Below are 24,012 nucleotides of genomic sequence, written 5' to 3'. Positions count from 1 at the left end.
ATGTTCACGGTGACATCAACTTGACGCGTCACAAAGTCAAGCCTCAATCCAAATCACGTGGCTTAGGGAGAGCTTAAACGGGCGGATCAATTAGTTTCTACCCGACCTAGCTTTCCATCAGAACCATCCTAAGACTACCCTTCCTCGCCCATCGTTGTGTGTGTGTCCGCTTCCCAAGGCATACAAGTACAATAAGACATCCCCTATCCACGATAAAGTGATCCTGTCTTGCCCTTCTCAAAGTCGCATTGAGAAATAAATCGACCGACCCAGTCAGTGTGACGCACAGACACATCAAGTCACCCTTTCCGGCGGTCAAACCGAAGTTACCCTTCAATAACAATTTCAGCTAATATTCAAGTCGGGTCGACACCACAGCTGCCATACCAAAGCTCAGAATTAGATCAAGCAGATTACAGGCCTCATCACTCATTCATCATGGAGCGATCATCATCGCAGCGAGATCTTAGGGCGGAGCGAATCGCTCGAACGCCTTACAATCGACCTGAACCTTCCAGACTCCGTAAATCAGCATCAATCACCGTGAGCCCAAAATGCCTTCCTTCCTTCCCTTCTTGATCTGCATCCCGTTGATCGCTGGCTGACATCATTTCCGATGTAGCCTCTGGCCACCTTAAAATCGATAGTCAGCTACGTCTCGTCCCCTTTCACTAAATCTTCCTCGTCGGTCTTACCCACACATTCGAATGATGCGCCGACACCGCTCCGGATCACGGAGGGCGACCAAGATACGAAATCCGAATCTGGTTCAGAGGACGAATGGAATGGCCAGCCTCCTTCTCAGATGGACGGCCAGGACATGTTCACTCTTGCGGCTGCTGCCGGACGATCAGGAGCAGACTTTGATACCCGAGCCAGTGATTGGAGAGCCAAGGAAATCCCTGGAGGAAGGAGGCAAACGGCTAGATTGGGTCTGGAAGCTTCCTCCAATTCTCACGTCATACTTGAACCCCCGACACCCACTGCTCCAGGTCATTTTACCCTCAATCACAACCACATCAGACCATCTCCATCGATGCCCACTTTGACGGCCAAGTCGCCTTCCACGCACTCACAATACATCTTGCCATCAAAGATCAAGACGATGGATGCTACTACATTATCCAGAGGAAAACTTCCACAACGTAGCCCTCTACCTCCCTCCTCGACTCCGCAACCGCAGCCGCCACTGGCACCGCAGCAGATAGAAGGGTTATCGTCTTCCGCATCGTCGGTAGCGCTCACTGCCTTCTTGGAAGCCAAGAAAGGGCAACATATGACTTCAGACGATTTCAGAGTCATAGAAAGCTTGACGGAGAATATGAAATCTGAATCTCAATTCGGTGGAAGTCCAACTAAGTCTGACTTCTCTCATAACTACACTCAAAGCAAGGATAGAAGCCGAGGAGGCTGGGCAGCTGGATCGTACCCATGGAGTATCCGATCGTCCAACTCCTTCGCTTCTTTATCTACACCTCAGAAATCCCGCGATAGTGGCAATCAAGCTTCAACGCCTGGAAAGGTATTTGCAGTCGGTACACAATCCAGCAGTACCGGTGGATCACCATACAGGCAGAGATATTTGGGTCCAGGTATGTCACCTAGGAGGATGTTACCTCAACCCAAGAAATCCAGCCTCAAACCTCTTTTCAACTTTGGCAATGCCGACTTCGAAGACCAGTTGAACGGCAAGAAACGTAAGGTCGATGATGAGCAGGAAAATGGCATGGACGTCGATTTCTCCACATCTATATCGCCGTCTCGGATACCTGGCTCATCTTTATCTTCAAGTATATCTATGCCCGCCTTGGCCGTTTATGACAAGGGCACACAGAAATTACCGATCTCGTCTCGCACTCCAGCTAGACCATCACCGTTGAGTCGCAACGCATCTGAGCCTTCTAGTGCTCATGATGACGAGACAAAAAAGAAACAAGAAGCGGAAATAGCAGGCAAGAAGCGTGCTGCCGAAATCATCATGGACATCATAGATGCAGAAATCGGACCCGTGATACCCACACGAAAAGCCGAACCGGTCATCTTCAATCCATACGATCGTACTTCTCTCAACCCTACTCCTATACCTGCCGTACCTCCCACTCAACCAAGTACAGCTTTTGCCGGATCGACCCCTCGAAAAAGCTTAGGCAGATCCGTCAATGGCGGATCTCCGGCTAGACGAACCCCGACACGAGGTGCCGCTGCCAAATTGGAATCGAATAGAGAAGCTATGAAAGGCAGCAAGCCTTTGACTACGATCGAAAGGATCCAAGGTGTCAGACCATGGGAGAAACCAGGCGGATCTCTGAGAAGCTCAAGCAGGGTGGACACCCCCACTCCTACGGATGACGATATAATGGAGATTGATGAGCTTTTCGATGAATCTCAAGCATCGTCATCTAGAGCGCCTTCTCCGCCACCCTCCATCTCTGCGAAAGCGCCGGCGCCCACTTCCAGCTTAGGAACCGCTTCATCGTCGATGAAGATCCCACAAGCAGAGACATTCAAGCCATTCACCACGCCTTCTATCACATTCAACAATCAGCCTTTACCTAAATCTCCAGCAATCACTCCCAGCGGTTCTGCGGAAGCGAATGCGAATGCCTTCGATTCACCACTGCGAAACTCCATCATCGCTTCTTCAAGTGATAATGCTAGCTCTATCCCGAAACCTACATTTGCATTTGGCAAGCCTTCCACTACGCCGATACCGAACGAAGATAATGAGTCAATCGATGACAAACGATCGAAGTCGCCTGAGAAGGCTCAACCCGCCAAGCTGGACACCAGTAAGATATACTTATCGGCCAAAGACTCGGCTCTAAAGATCGCTCAACCGGCCTTACCGTTCTTCACTTTCACTCTACCTCGACCGCTCGAATCCACTGCCTCAAGTAATTCTCAAGCTGCTGCGTTGGAGGAAGCTAAGAAGCGAGAACTCCGTTCGTTCCAATTCACCCTTCCTTCACCCTCAGAATCAGATATGGCTCCTCAAGCTGAGGCCGAAGAGAAGGATTGGAAATGCGGTTTATGCGGTCTCATGAGCCCCGCAAGTGCCAAAGAGAAATGTACGGTCTGCGAAGAACCTCGACCAAAGTCCACGACCTCTGGGTCTACATCTACATCTGCACCTTCCTTCGGATTTGGGTTCGGTCAAACCACTACGAATCTACCGTCCTCAGCACCCAAGCAGGGATTTTCATTTGGTTCATCTTCAGCCTCCACTGCAAGTTCGACCTTGATAGGGGGAAGCACTGGCAGTGGGGCTTCAGAGGGACAATGGACGTGCGATACGTGTATGTTGAAGAGCCCTGAATCGGCCAAAGAGAAATGTACAGTCTGTGAAGCACCGCGACCTGCTCCGAAGCCCCAATTTAGCACTTCTGCTTCTGGGACAGGTGGATTTAGTGGGTTCGGTGGACTTGGTGGACTTGCTGCGCCGTCAAAACCGATGTTTGGAGCAGGAGAATGGGAGTGCGGTACGTGTATGTTGAAGAACCCTGATAGTGCGAAAGAGAAATGTACGGTGTGCGATGCGCCTAGACGGTGAGGGGAGAATCGATTGAATTAGGTTGAGCTGTGGAAGGCGATGTGTGAAAACAGTCAAGAAAGATCAGAAGGACGATCGTGGGCTTGTTAGTGAGAAAGGTCTCCTAGTAGCGGTCCTATCTTCATATCAAATGATACATGTATAACCCATGTCTTATAGGATCGTCAGCAACAGCGTCAGCATAACATTGCGTGCACATGTACGTCTGATTGAGCTGAAATCGGAATTGGGATGAAAGTGAATCGATGTGTCGGTGAATCGCTGGATTGGGTTAGTGCCACTTGCCACGAGGTTTTAATTGATTGATCACTCAGGGTTAGTCATACAGTCATACTCATGGTCATCGAACCACTCCAACGTAGAGAGAGAGCCAAGCCAAGATGATCAAAACAATCACCATACGCGGTAAATCAGCTGGACCGCGGCCGAATATAGGCAGTCAACGTAGTCCATCCTTATACTGTAACTCATCTGAATCATCAACGGACTATAGAACACACACACATACTCACTCAAATGACCACCACGTAGATCGTAGATGTCATCAAGCGCAACACATCAACATAGTGCATATGGTATCACAGTAGAAGAGTAGACGCAGAAGTGGACTGGTATAGGGATACAGCAATAACATACGGGAATACAGCAAGAACATAACATCCTTTCAAGCCAAGCCAGCCTTGATCCAGCGTGTCTTAGATCATTCGTTCGCTCTCTTCTCTTCTAAGGACTTCCTGTATCATAAATCTCTGTCCACATTCACTCACATACAACCTCGCATAAAACACAGCATCGCACCATACACTACACTATACACTGTGACACACACAATGACGCCTCCCGGACCACCCTCATACACATCGCCCATCCTCCCTCTCACCTCGTCACCGTCACCGTCGTCCTCAGCCTCAGCATACCCCAAACCACCATTCATCAACAAGAAGTCCTCAACCATCATTACATTCCACGAACCGTCCGACTCGGAAATAGCCAACGAACAAGATCAAGTCGCTTCATCTTTACCTAGCCATATGAAGTCTACATCCTTTGGTCTAGCTTCAAGCTCGGGATCTGGCTCAGGCTCAGGCTCAGCATCAGGACCGTCCTCATTACCATTAAGTAGGACAAATAGCAACTCATCTTCCCTAGCTGAGGAAGGCGATCTTCCGCCGTCCTCCATTGACAATCTCAATCTCAACATCAATTCCAATGGAGAAGATCGTTCTCAATTCAACACAAATAGAGCAGGTGATGCAGGTGATGCAGATGAGGCAGGGGCGGATGAAAATACAGGTTTGATAAGTGGAAAAGCAAAGAAGAAATGGTACAAAGGCCCTTACTTCGTCACCGCCGTGAAGTTCTCGATACTCTTCACGATCTTCACGGTAGTAGTGGTTTGTACGTTTTACTTCGGGATGCCCAAGTTGGACGAAGAGGATAAAGGCGTAGTTAAGCTTCCTAGGAGTTTTGCAGATCTACAAGCGTTAAAGTGAGTTGAGTCCTCGAATGGAAAAATAGTCACCTCCCAACTATCAGTCTGACGATCAATCCATCATTCCATCGTTCAAATCAAATCACCTACCAAGACTGATGAACTATGAGAGCTGATCTGTTGATTTTCCCCTGTTTTCTGATTTAATATTATTCAGTACGCTTTTCCAGAAGTACAAGACACGTTATCCGTTCAGGATATTAGCTTGTGCGGTAGTCACATACCTCTTTGTCCAAACGTTTACTTTGCCTGGGTCGATGTATATCTCGATCCTGTTTGGGGCAGCTTACGGGATGGTATACGGGCTTATTCTCAGTTGTTTGGTGAGTATGCGCCTCGTTTCCCCTCTCCCTCTCTTTTCGTGCAACCCCGTAATCTTCTACTCCGATCGTTCTCAAAACTCTTGACCCAAACCTCAAGCTCATCGACCTGATCTTACTTGCGTCTACTGGACCCGATCGAGCTGACGACAATGATTTCATATTCAGTGCGACGCATTCGGCTCATTATTGTGCTACACCCTCTCCTCGCTACTCGCACCGCCCTTACTTACTATGCCATTCTATCGCGCCCGAGTCGAAACCTGGCGAATCAAAATAATGGGCGATCCCAAGAAGGGCAAGAAAGTGACGTGGGATAGCGTCTTCGCTTTCTTGCTAGTCCTTCGAATAGCCCCGTTCCCTCCGCATTGGGTCGCCAATTTCGTCGCTCCTCATTTGGGTATTGGCATGTTCATGTTCTGGTCCAGTTGTTTCATCGGTGAGTTAACGTTGGCTTCGATGACTTCGATGGCGGTCCTACCTACATCCACCCTTGCACTCATCCACTCATCCGAGGTTATGGTGACTGACATCGATGAAATAGGTATCGCTCCAGTCTCGGTCATCCACGTGACCATCGGCTCCTCGTTGGACTCAATGACCTCCGCTGCAGATTTCCATATCCTCTCACTCCGAAACATCCTCGGTCTCCTGGCTGTCGTCGTGGCCGTCTTGATCCCCGTAGGCCTCAAGCGCGTATTCAAGAAAGACCTGGGCGATCTCGGCGAAGCAGAAGAAGTATTCACGGAGTCGAACAGGGACGAAAGGGATATCGATGTCCCCCCGATCAACGGGACTCAGGGGAGAAGGTATCATGCGATTGATAGTGGTGTTGTGCTTTCTTTGCCTAGTAAAGGAGATGGAATGGGTAATAAATTGATCAAAGCTAAAGGTAGACAATTAGAGATCATCCACGATGAGGATGAAGATGAATACGATGATGAAGAGGGATACGAGGGATACGAGGGTTATGTGGAAGAAGATGGGGAAGACGGGAGGTTTGGGGAATTAGAAGAAAGGTTATTAGACGCTCAACAAGGTTCGATCGGGCACGAACCTACACCGTCACAGAGCGCAAGTGGAAGTGGAAGTGGAAGTGGAAGTGGGATTGTTTCTCCTATGCCTGCGCCTGCTCCTCCCTCGGTGATGGATGAAAGAAGACCATCATGGGAAAATCAATATACGGTATATGACCCCTCGGGACAGATCCACACGGTCACTTATAATCCGACTAGGACCCGATCGAGATCAAGCTCGAACGCGAATGCGAACAGTCATGCTCAGAGGCCGAAATCGATGAAGAGGCATAACACCAATCTGTCGACCAGGTCGAAGTCAAATAAGAACTACGGCTCGATCACTTCGCGAGACTCGAATGGCGTAGAGATTTAACGGCAACGAGTACGAGCAGTATTCGCCATGACAAGCGATAAGTCAATCGTCTTCATTCGTTGTATCTAGGTTTTACATTATACATTATACATCTTACAACTTACAATTTACACTTTGTATTTCGCTTTTCGCTCATCTGATTTTGTATTTCTATTTGTATTTGTATCTGTATTTGTGTAATGTAATTTCCATCTGAAAAAGTTGACTTGTCACTCAGATTCGATGCCGCATGCATCGTGCTGTACTCCAGTATCACTATCGTACTATCATACGTGTATTATTCCGCGAAATGCCGCAAGCGAAACAGATATAGAGCACTCGATCGATCGATCGATCGATCGATCGATCATGTACTCTTACTCTTGCATTCGATGCTCTGCCCAATCAGATCAAACAGCGGAGACGACAGACGTCTGATCCTGATCTTGTCACCGTGGAGTAATCATTTTGCATTTTGTCAACAAGTGTACAGTACTGTAGAGTACATGAATCTGCACAGTACACAGTACGAACGACATGCCCAAAATGTTTATGTTTGACAACGACAAAGACATTGACAGCGATATGCAATGTGACCACCCGCTTGCTGGAACTGACAAGGATCGGAAGAGAAGATCATTCAAGAGAAAGAGAAAGCAACCGAATTTCGTCAACTCATGGTTATCCACAACCAGTACTGCGAGAACGTGTACGTGTGACAGGTAAGCTTGGATTCAAGTGCGCAGACCCAGCCGCGGTCATTTGAATCTGTATCACGCACCTTTTCGGTCCCTGGGTTGGAGTAGACCAGCTTTGGCTGGAACATCCTGTCGAATACTGTACCAAGTCGTATCGAGTCAAGCGTCAACCGAAGCTCCTCGCTATAGGACACATGAAGCTACAAGAAGATGGTCTCTGCGACTTTAAGATTATTCATGGACACAACCTCGACTTACGACTCATCACCCACGTTTTAGCTGCACTCTGGCATAGCGGATGGGACATGACCAAACTTGGATTTGTAGGCAGCGTTTCGAGTTGTCTCAAACACCTAGCAGAGCCTTACTTCAACTTCAACGGTTTATCTGTCTCACTTGACACGAGGAATATCGGGATTTACCTGAATGCGACTGAAGGTTGAGGTGGACCATATCGGCATACAGCTGAATAAGCTTGTCTCCATTTTTCGTCGAGCTGTGTTTGACATCGGATCGGATCAGGACAATCTGCTCGCTGCGAACGAGCAAATTGATGGCCATAAAAGGAACACCCGTCAACAAGGAAGTCTTTCTATTGAATGTGAAGCTTCAGCTAAGATTGATTCTCACTTACACAAATATACTCCTTCTTGACGTCTATACTGCCTAGTTTCAGTAATCTCTCAAGGAACCAATTCCGCCTGTTCATTCATCAAGCAGATCAGTCTCAGGCCATTCACCTGACAGATCGTAGGATAGGTGGAGCTGGTAGAGGGTCGGCAGGGCATACCTGCTTGATAGCTTGAGCTGCGTTTGAGCGCTCAGACATTGCATTTCCTCTTGATCCCACGTTGCTAACGCACGACATAATCAGCACTTGGCATTCCGTGTGATTACCTCATGAAGAGAGGTAATGAGGAGGAATTCCTGTAATGATGAAAGATGCTGCAGTGAACGACACTCACGTTGATCCAGAACGAATCGACTGGCTTCTCTGTACAGCTCCGGGATGCAGTGTTCCTCCGCCAAGGAGAGCGCCATGACTGGTCGGCCCGACGCATGGGTCATCAGAAAATGCTCGCAGAGCTTCTGGAGAGCGGGAACGATGAGCTTGAGAGATAGCGCGAGGCGCTGTTAACATTATTCATGAATGTCAGCGATAAATTAGGTAGAGAGTTGGGACCCGGCGAGCCGACCTATATTCTCTACATTGGTCCACGTCGCTTTACACTCGAGACTATAAACCTCCTCAGTACTGGAAATTGACCAAGCGGCGTTGATTGCCCTGAAGAAAAGCGTACTTACTGCGGATAAGCCCAAAACAAAAAATCATGAAACGCTGCTGGGCTCTCCTCATGCAATTCCACCACAGCTTCGAGAGCGTGTGCCCCTCTTTGCGCAGGATGGTTCATAGCCATACCAGAAGAGAATGAATGTCGGATAGTAGATCTACTTCCGCTGCCCACTGAATGCCTTGGTCGAGATACGCGAGGAGAGCGGTCTAGGTGGGCATCTTCGACAGCAGTAGGTGTTCCGGTTTGAACGCCGTGTATGCTTGCAGAGGGAGATATCGGTATTTGCTGCTGTTCCTCTTCCGAGATAATGCCGGTCTCGATGGCGGTAGGATGTAGGTTCGAGCACGACTCAGTCAAAGTGGATACGTTGGATGCGGATGGTAGAGGTCCAGTGATGTCTTCCGGCAAGGTTGTAATGGTAGAAGAGTTTGCCGTATTTGATTCTTCTAAGACGTCTGATATCGCTCTTGTGACGCCATCCGGAGTTTCAGGTAGTTCCCTCAGTTCTCTGAGTATCTCAGCCACGCTCGGATCGCTCGACCTATCCAGATTCAGCTCCGGCTTACTCAAAGGACGTAGATGCTGGGGCTGGATTTCGCGGTGGGCATCGTCAGGTTGACTGCGACGGTCTTCGGCGCTGAATTCTAAATGGAGAGTTGGTTCGTCTTCTGAGCCAGGAAGACCTGGGAGCGGCAGAGACGGAGCAGATTGGGTTGCAGCCGCCGTCGCAGTAGGATGAGGACTTGGCGGATCTGTATCTGTGGGAGGCGATGATGGGCATTCGATAGACGATGTCGGTGAGATGTCAATGGCGAATGTATGGGTCGTCTCTGCCCAGCTGATACAGTACTATGAGATCAGCTTAGCATACTTGTCATTGTGAAACATGCACAGGGAGTCCGAAGCTGACGCACTTTCCCTGTAATAAACCTTGAAAGAACGGACTAGCGAACCAAAGTACTTCTTTATGACACCAAAACTCGTTTCTGCCCACTATCACCTTGACTTTTCCCGGCATAGCGCTATCAGGCAAGAAAGTTGGATGTACATCGATCGTCGTCTCCTCTTCCCCATCATGCTCGGTATGACTTGGTTGACCGCGATGAAAGTTCGGTAGATCCTCGTTGGCACGTTGGAACGTATCTACCCCTGATTCGTTGCGGGCTTGATAGTCCATATTGGCATTGAATGGTGCAGAGATCTCGTCCGCAGAATATGAGCCCCATCGGCCTAGTATGTTTGGTCGAGGTTGAGGGTGAGGCAGACCGGAAGAAGTAGCATGCGCATGACGAGAGGTTGAAGCGTGAGCTAGTTGAGGATGGGCCGGTGATCTAGGTGAATTCCGTGAAATCAACAGATGAGATGGGTTCGAGATTGACATTGTATGAGATTGACAACATTTGTGTGGTAGAACACAAAGGATACACGATCACAAGATGAATGCCGATGGCCAAATAGAAAGGAAGAGAGCACAAGAAGGAAGAGGAAGAAGAAGAAGGATATGTTGTGAAAGTTGTCTCAGTGTCTTTATTTTGGGTGGACCGTGCGAGTGGAGGTTGTTTACGAGTAAATCACATTGAGGCTTCTTCGCATCATCTCCTTCTGCTTGCTTTCCTCTACGCTACATATCTGTGTACACAAAGACAGCATGTCTCTGCTTTCCGGAACAATCCAAGTGAGCTGGGGATATCGGAGCATCGGAATCGACTCCAGCAGCTAACCCGTTGTTCAGCCTCCGCTCTTATCCCTACTGTCCTCCACTTCCGAACCCCCTCTTTCCCCTCTGTTTAGGCAACACACCGACCAATCAGCCGACTCTTCAATCACCTTCGTAGAAGACACCACCTCATCTCTCCTCTCCGCAGGGAGCTCAAGCTCTGCACCCTCCCGTAGTACACCTCATACACAGGTGAAATCGGAAAGCAAGGGGTGTATTTCTCATAATGTGATTCATATCCAGTCTCCGAAACTCAGAAAGACCTACATCCAAGCTGGACGATCACGCAGTGAATATCTCAGGAATATCGAGAAAGCGAAAGGAAAAGGCAGAGCTCTTGATGAAGAAGCTTCAATGTCGGTCTCGCTGCCACTGGGTATAGAACTACCTTGGCTCAGTTTACAGCTCAAACGTCTTGGTCGGCGGGAAATCAGCTTCGAAGTGGGTATAGTGGATCAGAAAGGGAGAGAGGGTGTGGTACGCTTCTCAAGTTTTAAGGTGCGTCCAGTCACTGAAGTCAAATCATGTCAAGTCAAGTCACAAGTCATACCATGCCATGCCATTATCGTTCCTCGCATAAGCTCATTCCTCACCGTCAATAATCCCGCAACACCGGGCCCAATACTGATCGTGTTCTCACAATGTTGCTAGCATAATCCAACTGCTCATCCTTATCACAATCCACCATTGATCCACCTCCCACTCCAACTTCCCTCAATCACCCAATCTACACTCACATCGTGGTTACATATACCTATCAACCTATCTTCCCTTCTTCCATTGTTCAGCAAGCTCCCTAGACCCCAAGCAGATCCGCATGATGATGACAACCACGAAAATGGAAATGGCGATGCAGATGGAGTGATATCAAATCGAAAACGCAGGAGAATATCAACAACAAGTAAAGTGTCCGAATTACCTGGAGGTAATTTCGCAAGTGTGAGTTATATTAGGGTGTATGCGAATTGCAGAATAAGGAGGATCTGGTTTGTAAGTGATAAGTGTCACACCCATTCACACTCCGGTTTGCATAGATCGAACAAGCTGACTGGAGTCTGGTGCATCGTATGACCAGTCCGCAGAAGGGGAAAAGACGATTCGTTCGATGGGTAAGAACGTACAAGATGAATGGGAACTATATGCGGCAGCGGCGGGCCAAGTCGTGTGAACGTGTGAACGATCGACATCCCTCAAACACCTAATTGAAGCTTCTCTCGTCTTGACTCGAACTTAGACAACTAAATCGAAATTCACATAGAACCCCCATCAGGTGATTGCACATAATCATGAGCGCACAGCAGGACATGAGCACATGCATAACATGTATTTTCAACAACCATTCACTCATCCATCCTTCCATCCCCCCTGAGATTATCCTTATTCTTGAGTCCGTTCGATCAGCATTTTCACCGAGTTCAGAGACTCCTTTACCTGTTCCATCTCGTAGAGACATACATTGTCCGATCCGTCTATCTAATATCGATCACCTCTCTGGGGTCTAGAGACAATCGACAAGATACTATCCTTAGCTTGGAGTACTGAGGTCTCGTCTAGAAATCGTCAAAACGTTACATTAGCGCTCTTTCCCTCTTACACTTCATTTCTGGATTTGTCGTCAAGTGGACTCATAAGCCAGGAGGTTCAACGTCACTCACCTCCGGTGATAGTAATCAAATCATCATCCTTCGAGACCTGCACATCGGCCCCTGTCTCAGCTCTAATCCTGGAAATCGTAGATCCCCTAGTTTAGGCATCATCAGCTCCAACCCCAATGTCCTGCATTCCATAGGTGATGACGAGCTCGACTCACTTGGATCCGATGATTCGAGGGAAAGCAGATCGAGGTAAACCAGTCAAGAGGCCGACTGTGCCGTCATAACATACAATGATCAGCTATTTTCCCTTCATCGACACATCATTGCGACCGCATGTATCCGTGGGACTCAGTCTAGGACGAGACGAAGGGAGACAAGGTGAGATGCAACAAAGAGGAACATACCATGCGTAGCAGCTTTAGCTCTTTCCACAGCCTCTTCCAAGACTTTCACAGCTTTCTCCAAGTCCGCCTCTTCTTTAGCTCGGACAGACCACTCCTGTTCGCCCTCGGGGGCATTTTGATAATTCTCCACCAACTCGAAATCACCCTCTACATCATCGGCAATATCATCTTCTGCACCAAGGTCAATTCGCGCAGTCTTAGCTGCTAGGCCGTTGCCGTTGCCGTTGGTGGCGGAAGTGGCAGAAGGCTTAGCCGAGGCGGGTTTAGGAGGAGCGGTGGGGATAGTGATGAATGCTCCGACACCCCTTATTTGTCGGATCAGGTTCTGTTGGTCCGCAATGGCATGATAATATTTGGTAGGGATTGAGATTGATTTCGAAGGGTAGTCGTTTCCAGGAGTAGATCGACCTTGTCTTGAATCGGTTCTGGCAGGTCTTTCATTGACAATCTGTATCCAGCCAACGCATCATCAGCTCAGCAGGGCCCGAAATCAGATGCTCAGTGGCGCCAGCTTACCTGGAGTTGCTCGGCTGCTTTGGCGGCCACTTCTTTGGTTCCGATGACCTTGACAATATCTCCCTCAGGGGCATCACCAAGTTCCGAAGCATTCTCAATCTCACCGACACTTGAGTATTGTCTCGAGCCAGGGAAGTGGACGCTATTCGGAGGGACGGGACAGGCATCAGCTCAAGCCTCATCTGAACGAGTCCCAAGGCAACAAGAGCACTCACACAGCTCCAGTACGTCGTTGTAGATCTTGCAAAGCCGAACCACCTCTTCCAATCTTACTAGCATGTTGACTTTGCGGCACTACCACACCAATCACCACCGTCTCTTTCAGGGTAGCTACCTGTTTCTCTAACTCGGCCTTGATCTTCTTGACGATCTTACTATCTCCTCTGAATTTGACAGTGTTCAAATCGGAATCTCCAGATTTAGGGAAAGTCACTAAGCCTGCTTGCTTGTACCCCTCCAAACTGCCTCCAGTGGCATTACTGATCGTTTCTCGAAGTTTGTTTCCCCCTTGTCCAATCAAGGTTCTGTGGTATTTCTGATCGATTTCAAGCGAATCTTCAATCTCATCCCCGATCTCCTCGACGATCTCAAGTATAGCTTTCTTGGCAGAAGCGATACTTGCTTTATCTCCTCTGACCGTAACTTCAGTCTTGGTCTTATCGCTCTCGGACGGGGTCTTCTCGATATCGATTTGAGTGTTGGTATCATCCTTGATTTTGTTGATCGTCGCACCGGCTTTACCGACGATTTGAGAGATGGATTTTGTGGGGATTGTGAACGAGATAGATTGTCGAGATTCGTTCTCATACTCAGCAGCTTCGAGAAGCTCAGCTTTGGCTTGAGCAACTCCCTTCTTGCCTCCTCTAATCACGACTTCATCGGGCTTCTGGCCTTCCTTGTTGTCACGAGGGAAAGAAAGCTTGACACCATATTTCTCTTCTAATCGTATGGCGTATTTACCTCCGGAACCAATAAGAGCAGGTTGGATTGCTCGCTTGATATGCACAATCTCGGTAGTCTCATCTTCGAGTTTCTCAATCTGAGCGTCCAATCGCTTTTTGGCTTCTTCGACAGCTTCTTTCCGCCCAACGATCTTGCAGTGTACAACGGGCTTCTTACTAACCTTCTTGGCAGCATTCTCGTCATCATCGAAGTTCACTTTGACTCCCAAAGTCTCCCTCAACTTGTTGATGGTAGCACCGGAAGTACCGACGAGATGAGGCACGTATTGCTTGAGAACGTTGAATTCGACGGTGTGGCCATTGATGATGTCGTCATTCTTCGCATCCTCGACGATCTGTTGAATCTGCTTGACGACCCGATCAACTTCGCCAGAAGGTCCTCTGACAACCACAACATCTTCACTCTCTTTCTCCTTTGACGCAGAAGCTGATTTAGAGCTGGAGTTCGACCCGACCTTGACGTTGACGAGCTGGTCTTCACCTATCAAAGCGTTGAGCACAGTACCGCCCGTACCGATGATGTATCTGTGCCATTTCTTCTCGATGTCTAGGGTTTCGGTCTTGATGTCCGCCGCATCTTTAGCTAATTCCGCAATCGCCTTGGAAGCGCCGGCCAAAATTTCCTTGAGCTTCGCATCTCTGGCTTTCTTCTCAGTTGGCAAAGAATCTAATGGCTCAGTGTAAATGAGGGTGACGTCTGAAGATTCCTCTTGAGCTGGAGGGAACACGGTGGTCACGTTGTGGGCTTGTTCAAATTGAGCGATCTTGCTACCCTTCTTACCGATCAAGAGGGAGTGGATCAAGTGGTCTACTTCGACGGAAGTTGTTCCGGCTGGGAGCACAGACTTGACGATTTGAGCGACCTCGTCTTTAGCCTTGGTGACTTCGCCTTTGTTCTCGCCTACGATCTCGATAACCACTGATCCGGTATTGGCTACTGCAGAGGCAAATGGTGGGAAGATCTTGACTCCAGAGTGCGAATCCGCAATCGATCGAAGCTTGGAAGTTCTGAGCAAGTATCGGAGGACCTTCTTCGCGTGCGCCAAGGGGTCAGAGGTATTTGGTCGGTGCAATGTGACTATATCAACCATTTCCACTGCGATAGCGTTGGCCTTGTCCATTACAAGGGTAAGAGCAGGGATGAGGGATGGTTGAGGACCCTTGATCACACATTGGTCAGATGGGTCGTCAACCGGGGGCAATTCGACGATACAACCGGTCTGATCGAGAATGTCATCCGCGGAAGAACCGACAAGGAATCGATGTTGTCTTTTCGGGATGGAAATCTTCAATTCCCTGAGCGAATCGTTGAGGATCTCATATTGCTTGAGAATCTCCTGTACGGCCAATTTGACCTTTTCCTTCTCACCCTTTACCTTGATGGAGAGATCCCTGTCCTTCGGTATAGCTTCATTCTCGTCTAAATCGCCCTGAGATTGTTTCTCCAGAGCTTTCCAAACTGCAGGAGGGGGTACATGAATCTTGATCTCGCCTTGACCGATTTCCTCTTCAAGTTGTTTCACTTTGACACCCTTAGGTCCAGAGATGAATGGGTAGTAAGAGGAAGGAATAGTCTTGATCGAAGTGGAAGTTTGAGACGTTTTGTGAGAGATTAAAGCTAAAATCTTGTTTTTGGCGTCGTTGCAAGCGGCAGAAGGACCAGTGATCGAGATGGGTACTTGCGGTTCGTCGTCCTCGTTATCAGATTCATCTGAGCCAGCGTCTGATTTCGCATCTTTGGGATCATATGCTGGTAAGGTGTCTCTTCGGGGAATATCGATTTTGACTTGAGTAGAATCCGTGATACCTTTCAAAGTAGAACCTTTGGGACCGATGATGGTACCCAAAGTAGTGATGGGGACAGCAACTTCGATGGTGACAGGCTTACTCAGTCCTCGTTCGATCAATCTTCGGGCGACAACAAGTTTCTTTTGATCCGCACCTCGAAGCAAGAAAGTCTTCAAGCCAGTTCTCATCTGAGTAGACGATTCGACAATGACTCCAGTTTGCTCTCGTACCTTCGAGATGGTTTCTTGCGCAGTTTTACCTTGGACTAAATCAGCAGCTGGGATCGAGAATGTGTCGCTGAAAGGATGAGAAGTAGCAGTGGGAGTTCCAATTCTGCCTAGACCACCGGAAGAAGCAGCTGCGCCTTTAGCTTTTCCACCTGTAGCTTTGACCGCGGTGGGCTTCGAGGCCCAAGCGGAGATAGCTGGCTTGGTAATGTTGGTAGCGGGAGCAGCGGATGCACCGAGAGAAGGGAAAGCATCTTCAGACGACGTGTCGACGGATGAGCCAGAGGGGCCGTTGTTGCTATTGAGCCTTTGAGCAGTGGTAGAAGGGGCAGGGGCGGGGTTATCACCAAGGGTGGGGAAAGGGTCAGGAGCACCCTCAAGACCGTGTCGCTAGCGCAACAGGTCGTCAGCATGCCAGTCCCGTGTAACATTTGGGCTACACCGAGGATGAGAAGCTCGACCAGGCAAGGATACCGAGCACTCACTTTCTGGAGCTCAGCAGCAGAGAAAGCCATCTTGACCGGTGAATTGTCCTTTCTTATTTACTAATCAAGTAGCGCGTTGTAGCCGTTAACCTTTTGACCGAGAGAACAAGAGACCTTGACAAGCGATGGGTTGATATCAAGACAGCGTTGCAATTGTGAGAAGAGGTTGTAGAAGCCAGCAGAGGTGGAGAGACTGAGCTAGCTGGAGAGAAAAGAGTAAATGAGAATGGAAATAGGTGGATTTCGTTTGGTGATGATCACGACAACCGCCCACAGCTCAGGCCCCGTTAATTCAGGGATAACCATCATACACAGACACGGACATCGCGTGGTGGGGTCAACCTCCACTCTTCCTCTGCTTCGCTCGCACCATGTTCATCGATTGATATGAGTGATATCTACAATGACTAATACCAGGTTGCTCTATGTACATATACGCGACAGGGATGAGATCATGCTGTAAGAAGGGGAAAATGTGGAACCCAAAATAGGAAAGAGACAATCGAAGAAAAGAGTATGAAAACGTAGTCTCGGGCTATTTTGGTCGTCTTTCTACAGCTTGCTGCTTGACTTTTCGCTCATATCCATGCTTGTCATTCCTGTGATCAGCGTCCAGTCAGCGGATTGCAGCCTGTCCAGTATATATATAAGGTCACGCGACTTACTTGTACATCTGATAAGCGTCGATTTGCGCAGGATCACCGATGTTAGGGTTGTCAAGAAGATCTTGCACACCTAGTACAATCTACATATCTCGCTCGGTCAGCTTACGTAGATCTGCGAGACGGAGGCCAAGCGGCGTGACGGGGTTAGCTGACCTGTTTAATCGTTATCGACGGTTTCCAGTTCTTCTCTTCGTCCAGGATCGATAGGCAGATAGTCCCTGAGGGATAGACGTTAGGATGGAAAAGAGGGGGATCGAATTTGCCTGTAAAGATCACTCGATCAGAATTCTCGTTGACACATGAGCATCAGAAGCTGGACTGACACTTCGGTGGTTTCGTTGGGAATTCTGCCCATCCAGGAGGGTCAGCTTTGGCATATACAGCTTTACAGATGGGGCAGAGAGGTAAAAACAGCGTACCGTCGGGGAAGGTCATCATTACTTTGTATACACCGCCATCCCAGATCGTCTGTGAGTATCTCGTCAGCTCATGGGATGCCCGACACACTGAAAGAATATCTCTTCTCGGATAAGAATCATTTGAAGGGGCGTATGAAGGTCTTATTCTCCGCATCCAGATGATAAGGTGGTAGCCGCACTCACCCCTTGCTTCCCCGGGATTCCTACTTCCCACAACATGATATTCAACGTCCCATCAGCCGCTTTGACCGGTTTAGCGAAGAAGCCCTGAGAGTAGAGAAAGATTAATGACAAAATGCAACATTTCAGCGGAGTTTCTCACGATGAGCTCAGTATACGACATAATGGCCTCTGAAGACTCACGAATGGATGATCTTTCCTCCATTGTTTGCGTTCCTCGTGTAATCGAGCTTGTGCTAAATTCGACTTTCAAAGTAAAGCATATAGCCGGAAGTCAGTCGACCGTCAGCGGGAAAAGGCAAGTTGTTAAACTGCTTACCATGGTCTCAACAAAATCTTCGCAGTACGTCAAGGGTAAGCCCGAGTGAGAGTTTAAAGAGTTGATTGATGTTCTTTGTGTTGCGCAAATGTCAGTGGACTTTGAAAGGGATTATCCAAGATGGCAGAAGTTGAGTGTGAGTTACTGTTGAGGTGGACAAACCAAACAACAACACAAAGTTGGATAAACCCATTCTTTAAATGCACACCCCATATGTTCACAATGCTATAATCAATTGATACCGGCGGTTGCGAATTCCGGTCATCTCGTCACACAGACACACAGATAAGAAACAGCCAAGAGTCACATCTCATGAATACATGGATCAGTATTCCATGCTCATTCAATTACTCAAAAAGTCAGGACACTCACACATGGTCCGCTCTCTCCCTTCTTCTCAATAGGACTAAACAGCCGTTGCGAACCTCTGCACCTACCATCGCACCGCAGGAAAATCACAAAATGGGTGTAAACGCCGTCATCCCAGCCGCAGTCCAATCTTCACTCTATACTCAGCAACACCCCTCCCACCGTCAACGTGACCCTTCTCCCTACTCCGAGCAACACATCCCTTCATCCTCTTCTAGAGATCATCAACAGCCTGTGAATGGTAATGGTCAGTCATATGCAAGTGTAGTCAAGAGTGGGAATGGTCTGACTATCGATCAACTTCGAGCTGAAAGTTATGGATCAATGGATTTGACTGAATCGCCTATCGAAGAAACACGAAAGACCGGGTCTGGGAAGAAAAAAGGTAAAGATACACAATCAAATGGTGACTCGAGCTTCGACGATGGTGAAGAAGAAGAGGAAGAGGATTTCGGCATGGAGCCCGAGATACCTGGTACGTCTCTTCAGCTCCTTCATGTGCCATCTGAAAAAGGGACTGCATAGCTAATGTAAGATTACGATAAAGTGACTTGGCGATATATGTCGAGACTCTATTTGCTGGTCCCGATAATCACGCTGCTGTGGATGATAAGCTTGATCTTACTGGTGACCTTTGCATGGTATGTTACCCTTTCAGCGAAGCTACACATCAAGCTCCCTCGGAAAGCTAACTCATCCTGCTCGCGAGATAGGCCGCCCAACAAACGCGAGAGAGAAGCAGGACAGCAGTATCCCCATCCCCTGCTTTTCAAACCGTTCGTCATTGGTATATTCGCTTCTTGCACTGTCCAAACTATCAGAGTTCCCATCTGGGTGATCGTCTCCTGGCTGAGACTATCCCAAGCGCAAGTCACCTTTTGGTAAATTCTCATCTAATCTTTTTTCACCCTTCGCGAGTATTCTGGATGCTGAAACGCAGAAATGAATCTGTAACAGGTCGACTTCGCTTCACGCTACAATTCACGAGCTTCTACGACTCTGCACATTGACGTTGATTACCATTTCACCTATATCAGGCTTCCACTCATCATACTATCTCGGCTTGGGGTGGGGCTCAGCAGAAGTCACCTGGGGCATCGTACAGGGATGGGAACAGATAGAACTGTACAAAGAAGTCATGCGTCCTTCATCCTCCCCTCAACTACCTTCGGCCGACTTGGAGTCTCAAAGACCGCTCGCTCCTACGCTGAGTCGGAACGGGAAGCGGGAAGGGTTGTTGAGTAGTGTCAGTGAACGAAGTGATGAAGATGATTCGCAAGCGATCGATGATCAGCCCTTGGAAGAAGAACGCGAAGATAACGAGGCGGAGGAGGATGAAGAGGATCTGGAGAGGAAAGTTGAGATCCTCGAAAGGATGAGATCTAGACGAGGCGAGTGAGAAATTCCTCGTCTCTCAACCTACGCGTGATCGACGAATATAACCGGCTAAATCTGACTTGGGCGACTTTTAGATCTAGAAGAAGTCCTCGGTCTACCTTTTCCCGTGAGTAGAATTCATCCTCATTAAAATATTACCACTGACCGCAAATTGCAGAATATTCCATTCCCACTTCATCTTCTCTGGCGACTTGATACGCTTTTACTCAATCTTGGTCTCACTCTCCTTCTCTCGTCGTTCTATTTCAACTCTACCCCGATCTACCGACATTTCCCTTCTATGTTTTTGGCAAGAGATGGCACGATGGTACCTGATACCAAGCCTCATAAGTGGTTATGGCAAGTTTGGGCTCTTGTAGCTTTGCTGCACATAGCTATAAGCTTGGTCTGGAAGAACGTCGGTAGGGTCGGCATCGGAGCTGTGACTTGGGGTGTAAGTGTCAACTCTCAAGTCTGCTGCCATAAACATCAAATCTTTCAATCAAGTACAAATGCTGATCCGAGACTTGGTGTAGGGACTGATCGTGGCTCTGGGCAGTGTGTTTGCTGGCTTGGGCTGTTGGGGAGGATTAGTCTGATTACTCTTGCTACGAAAATACGCCGAGTAATCGCAGTCGCCGAGGGTTGGTCGAGAGATGCAGCCCAGCATCATTTCATTATAGACACTTTGTATATGCTATATCTCGGTCATCGTAAATCTTCATTCAGCATGTATACGCAACGCGTTGCCGCATCCTCGAGCATGGTAATGCGGTCTTGCACGCGGATGACACTGTTGTCCTTCTCAAGAGAGGCGAAACAATCTATTTTAAGCATGTGTCCGCCGCACAATGTTACCCTAGATTTGTGCCTGTAGGTGAGCAGATGATGTCACGATCGCTTCGAGAACGAGGTTGATTTTTCGATTGACCTTGTTTTCGTGTGCCATACAAGATTCAATACAACACAGCGCAGAGCCGTCCATGAATTATAGACAAGGGCTGCTCAAGTTGAAGATCCTATCTGCTTATCAAACGGTACCTGGCTTCGATGCGTTCTATACTCTTACCTACCTGGAGACCCTGCTCATCATTCCTACCCTTTCCGACGTCGACTCGTCAAACCCGTAATCTCTCTATTGGCCGTATATCACGCTCACCTGCTTTTCAGACAATGTCGGGTAAAGCCACGAAAAACAGAGTGAAGATCTCGTTGAAGGGTCCCGAGCTATTGAATAATCCGAGGTTCAATAAAGGTACAGCGTTCACGAGGAAGGAGAGGGATCAATTGGGTTTGAGAGGTAGATTACCTTTTGCGTGGGTCATCTTTCTTACTTCAATTGCCGATATATCTATCAACTATCCTTTCAAGATTCAGAAACAGAATTACATCAGCGTTGCGGTATACGCCATGACCACACGAGAGTCCCACGATGTTGCTAAATGCCGAATTTTGATTACAGCGTCGATACCCTCGACGAACAGTTAGAAAGAGCTTATAAGCAATATCAATCCCGCGAGACCAATATCCTCAAAAACTCATTTTTGGCATCTTTGAAGTGTAAGTATCAGCGCATCGACTCTGATTTCTTGAAATGCCTGAAGCTTCACAATGTTTAATGATGTACTATGAACTCAGCTATCTGCAAAGGGCAAAGGAAATATCGCTGACGCACACAGCCTGATAGCTCAAAATTGGACATTGTACTATGCGTTACTCTCAAAACACCTCATCGAGATGTTCCCCATCGTATACACGCCTACAGAGGCGGATGCGATCTCCGAGTATTCTCAGCTGTTCAGACGTAGTGAGGGGTTGTACATCAGTCCGCCGGAGATAGATCATATGGAGGAAGATTTCTTAGATGCGTGCGAAGGACGGGATTTGGACTTGGTACGTTCGCGCCTCTCTGCTACTTTTCTCCCCAGAAAGAGATCGGCCTTTCTGTGGACTGTGCGAGGATGAGAGGGAAAAGGCTGATGGCTGATTCCTCATTCCTGATGGATTTGTACAGATCGTCGTTTCTGACGGAGAAGCGATATTGGGGATAGGTGATCAAGTGAGCCATTTCTGATCTGATCCACTTGAAGACTCTGGCTAACATCCAGGAAATCACTGCAGGGATCAGGCGGAATAGGTATATCGTCAGCCAAGGCAGTGATATACACCCTTGCAGCCGGTGTAGAGTAAGTCTATGAGGTATCAAGCCACGACACTCCACAACGGACGTTCAGCTAATCGAAGTATGGTTTACTAGTCCCGCAAAAGCACTTGCTGTCACGCTGGACGTAGGCACAAACAACGAGGACTTGCTGAAAGACGATCTATATGTCGTGAGTCCACTCCCATGTCAAACGATCAATCGTACGAGAAGTATTTCTGGTCCGCTTATACGTTATCGATCGTTGTAGGGATATAGAAAGAAGAGATTGAGAGGCGAAAAGTACGATCAGCTCGTGGATAAATTCGTCGGGCTGGTGAAGAAGCATCAGCCGAAATGTTTGTTACATTTCGAAGACTTTGTAAGTCCCTCCTGGACGAGCCTGGTGGGTGGAATGGAAGTGTTGTATCTCTAACATTGGATGTAGGGTGTCACCAATGCGCAACGGCTACTGGCTAGATATAGGTCAGTCCTTCAGCTACATAGGTCCAACTTTGATGTGCTGCTGTGCTGATCAACTTTCTCACATGTCCTCAGGGAAAGATTGCCAGTAGTACGCTCGGATCTCTCATCTCTTCATATTTTGACGTTGAAGCTGATTCAACATAGTTCAATGATGATATCCAAGGGACGGGAGCTGTCACTGTGCGTTGATGTTGTGGCCCATCACAACCGGTACGATGTATACAGCTGACGAGTGACGCCGTTATACTATAGCTCGCGGCTTTGCAAGCGGCGATAGGCTTGACAAATACCAAAGTGAGTTTTCAATACTTCCAGCCCCTTCCGCCTCCAGACTTCACTGAATCCCGCACGTCTGGTCTCCCTTTCTACGAATACTCGACAATTTGCTGCACACCATCGGTCCTGGCCGTCATCCCAAGCTGTCTTGTCCGTCTTACAACAATGCGCTCATACACTGACTACACCACAGCTTTCCGAACAACGCATTGTGATATACGGTTCCGGATCAGCGGGCCTAGGTATAGCCCGTCAACTGCGTGACGCCATCAGCCTTGAATCGAAGGGGATCGACAAAAAAGAAGCATCTAGCAGATTCTGGCTCATGGACAAGTTCGGCCTCATCAAGAAATCTCTTGGAAAAGACAAGATCCGAGATGAAATCGAAGACGACTTTATCAGATCAGAAGAAGATTGGGGATCGGACGAGAACGACTTACTTGAGGTGATCAAGAGGGTTAAGCCTACGGTTCTGATAGGCACTTCTACTCAAGCTGGAGCATTCACCGAAGAGATAGTTAGTGTCTTCATCATGTGTCGCCCCTCTGGTATATCCCGGTCATAACGCTGATGGATAATGGTCTAGGTGAAAGAAATGTCTAAACATGTCGATAGGCCGATCATCTTCCCTCTTAGTAACCCAACCAAGAAATGCGAGGCCGAGTGAGCTATTCCTCACCTTATCTCTAACCCAAGGAAGGCACAGCTCATGGTATCACGCGATGTATAGCCCGAAAGAAATCAGGGAATGGTCAAACCACAAAGCTCTGATTGCCACCGGCTCACCTTTCCCGCCTGTCGATATCCCTGGAGGCGACAAGAAATATGTTGTGGCAGAGTGTAACAATGTGAGTCAGCCTATCTGTAGACTTCGCCTCACGTATAAGGTGGAGAAAAGAAACAGTGTCCTGATCTTTTTGCACCTTTAGGCATTAATTTACCCTGGTCTGGGTCTGGGTACAATCTTATCTCGCGCAAGCAGTATGACGGACAGTATGATAATCAGCGGTTCGAGGCGATTATCTGAATTGGCACCTTGTACCAGTAAGAATGACCCGGACGAATCGCTCTTACCTGATTTCGGGGATGCTCCGTCGGTCAATTTTGAAGTAGCTCTGAACGTCATGAAGACTGCTCAGAGTGAGAAGGTCTCAAGAGAAGAGGGATTACCGACGGATGAGAAAGAGATGAGAAAGTGGGCGGAAGGGAAGGCTTGGGAGCCGAAATATGAGGAATATGAGTATGATCAGCAAGGTCTGCGATGATGTGGAGTCGTACTAGAACAGTCAAAACTATTGGTGAATTGTAGTAGACTTGGAAGATGTGTGTAGAGGACTCGTCAAGTGACAAGAACAAGCCAT

General features: G+C 48.2%; 8 protein-coding genes across 8 annotated transcripts; 5 read left to right on the top strand and 3 right to left on the bottom strand.

Moving 5' to 3' along the window:
• Nucleotides 1-438: 438 nt before the first annotated feature.
• Nucleotides 439-3,550, top strand: I303_107176 (uncharacterized protein; the record flags this gene model as incomplete). Its single annotated transcript, XM_018409858.1, has 2 exons — nt 439-543; nt 623-3,550. 2 exons carry the CDS (start codon nt 439-441, stop codon nt 3,548-3,550), a joined length of 3,033 nt encoding a protein of 1,010 aa, XP_018260861.1.
• Nucleotides 3,551-4,380: 830 nt separating this feature from the next.
• Nucleotides 4,381-6,754, top strand: I303_107175 (uncharacterized protein; the record flags this gene model as incomplete). The annotated part of the gene is made up of 4 exons (XM_018409857.1): nt 4,381-5,039; nt 5,200-5,365; nt 5,531-5,801; nt 5,907-6,754. 4 exons carry the CDS (start codon nt 4,381-4,383, stop codon nt 6,752-6,754), a joined length of 1,944 nt encoding a protein of 647 aa, XP_018260860.1.
• A 649-nt stretch (nt 6,755-7,403) lies between these two features.
• I303_107174 (uncharacterized protein) lies at nt 7,404-10,107 on the bottom strand (the record flags this gene model as incomplete). The annotated part of the gene is made up of 10 exons (XM_065969519.1): nt 7,404-7,430; nt 7,515-7,570; nt 7,690-7,784; nt 7,854-7,966; nt 8,066-8,132; nt 8,222-8,285; nt 8,397-8,562; nt 8,641-8,668; nt 8,737-9,564; nt 9,641-10,107. The coding sequence occupies 10 exons, from the start codon at nt 10,105-10,107 to the stop codon at nt 7,404-7,406; spliced, it is 1,911 nt and encodes a 636-aa protein (XP_065825591.1).
• Nucleotides 10,108-10,374: 267 nt separating this feature from the next.
• Nucleotides 10,375-11,611, top strand: I303_107173 (uncharacterized protein; the record flags this gene model as incomplete). The annotated part of the gene is made up of 4 exons (XM_065969518.1): nt 10,375-10,401; nt 10,459-10,941; nt 11,095-11,433; nt 11,519-11,611. 4 exons carry the CDS (start codon nt 10,375-10,377, stop codon nt 11,609-11,611), a joined length of 942 nt encoding a protein of 313 aa, XP_065825590.1.
• Nucleotides 11,612-11,916: 305 nt separating this feature from the next.
• Nucleotides 11,917-16,450, bottom strand: I303_107172 (uncharacterized protein; the record flags this gene model as incomplete). Its single annotated transcript, XM_018409854.1, has 7 exons — nt 11,917-11,993; nt 12,099-12,184; nt 12,254-12,308; nt 12,443-12,890; nt 12,959-13,100; nt 13,174-16,325; nt 16,421-16,450. 7 exons carry the CDS (start codon nt 16,448-16,450, stop codon nt 11,917-11,919), a joined length of 3,990 nt encoding a protein of 1,329 aa, XP_018260857.1.
• Nucleotides 16,451-16,955: 505 nt separating this feature from the next.
• I303_107171 (uncharacterized protein) lies at nt 16,956-18,006 on the bottom strand (the record flags this gene model as incomplete). Its single annotated transcript, XM_018409853.1, has 8 exons — nt 16,956-17,019; nt 17,086-17,165; nt 17,239-17,348; nt 17,409-17,432; nt 17,505-17,553; nt 17,688-17,771; nt 17,868-17,930; nt 18,004-18,006. The coding sequence occupies 8 exons, from the start codon at nt 18,004-18,006 to the stop codon at nt 16,956-16,958; spliced, it is 477 nt and encodes a 158-aa protein (XP_018260856.1).
• A 459-nt stretch (nt 18,007-18,465) lies between these two features.
• Nucleotides 18,466-20,348, top strand: I303_107170 (uncharacterized protein; the record flags this gene model as incomplete). Its single annotated transcript, XM_018409852.2, has 7 exons — nt 18,466-18,847; nt 18,920-19,013; nt 19,086-19,253; nt 19,330-19,763; nt 19,845-19,876; nt 19,928-20,203; nt 20,286-20,348. The coding sequence occupies 7 exons, from the start codon at nt 18,466-18,468 to the stop codon at nt 20,346-20,348; spliced, it is 1,449 nt and encodes a 482-aa protein (XP_018260855.2).
• Nucleotides 20,349-20,922: 574 nt separating this feature from the next.
• I303_107169 (uncharacterized protein) lies at nt 20,923-23,916 on the top strand (the record flags this gene model as incomplete). The annotated part of the gene is made up of 14 exons (XM_018409850.1): nt 20,923-21,065; nt 21,212-21,309; nt 21,437-21,642; nt 21,764-21,808; nt 21,871-21,935; nt 22,007-22,082; nt 22,161-22,271; nt 22,338-22,379; nt 22,520-22,555; nt 22,628-22,669; nt 22,845-23,168; nt 23,238-23,314; nt 23,382-23,499; nt 23,581-23,916. The coding sequence occupies 14 exons, from the start codon at nt 20,923-20,925 to the stop codon at nt 23,914-23,916; spliced, it is 1,719 nt and encodes a 572-aa protein (XP_018260853.1).
• Nucleotides 23,917-24,012: the final 96 nt, after the last annotated feature.

The sequence above is a fragment of the Kwoniella dejecticola genome, chromosome 9 (assembly GCF_000512565.2).
Source record: "Kwoniella dejecticola CBS 10117 chromosome 9, complete sequence".
Classification (NCBI taxonomy): domain Eukaryota; kingdom Fungi; phylum Basidiomycota; class Tremellomycetes; order Tremellales; family Cryptococcaceae; genus Kwoniella; species Kwoniella dejecticola.
The sequence above is the reverse complement of the archived record's forward strand: the minus strand, read 5'-3'. Positions and strand labels throughout refer to the sequence as shown.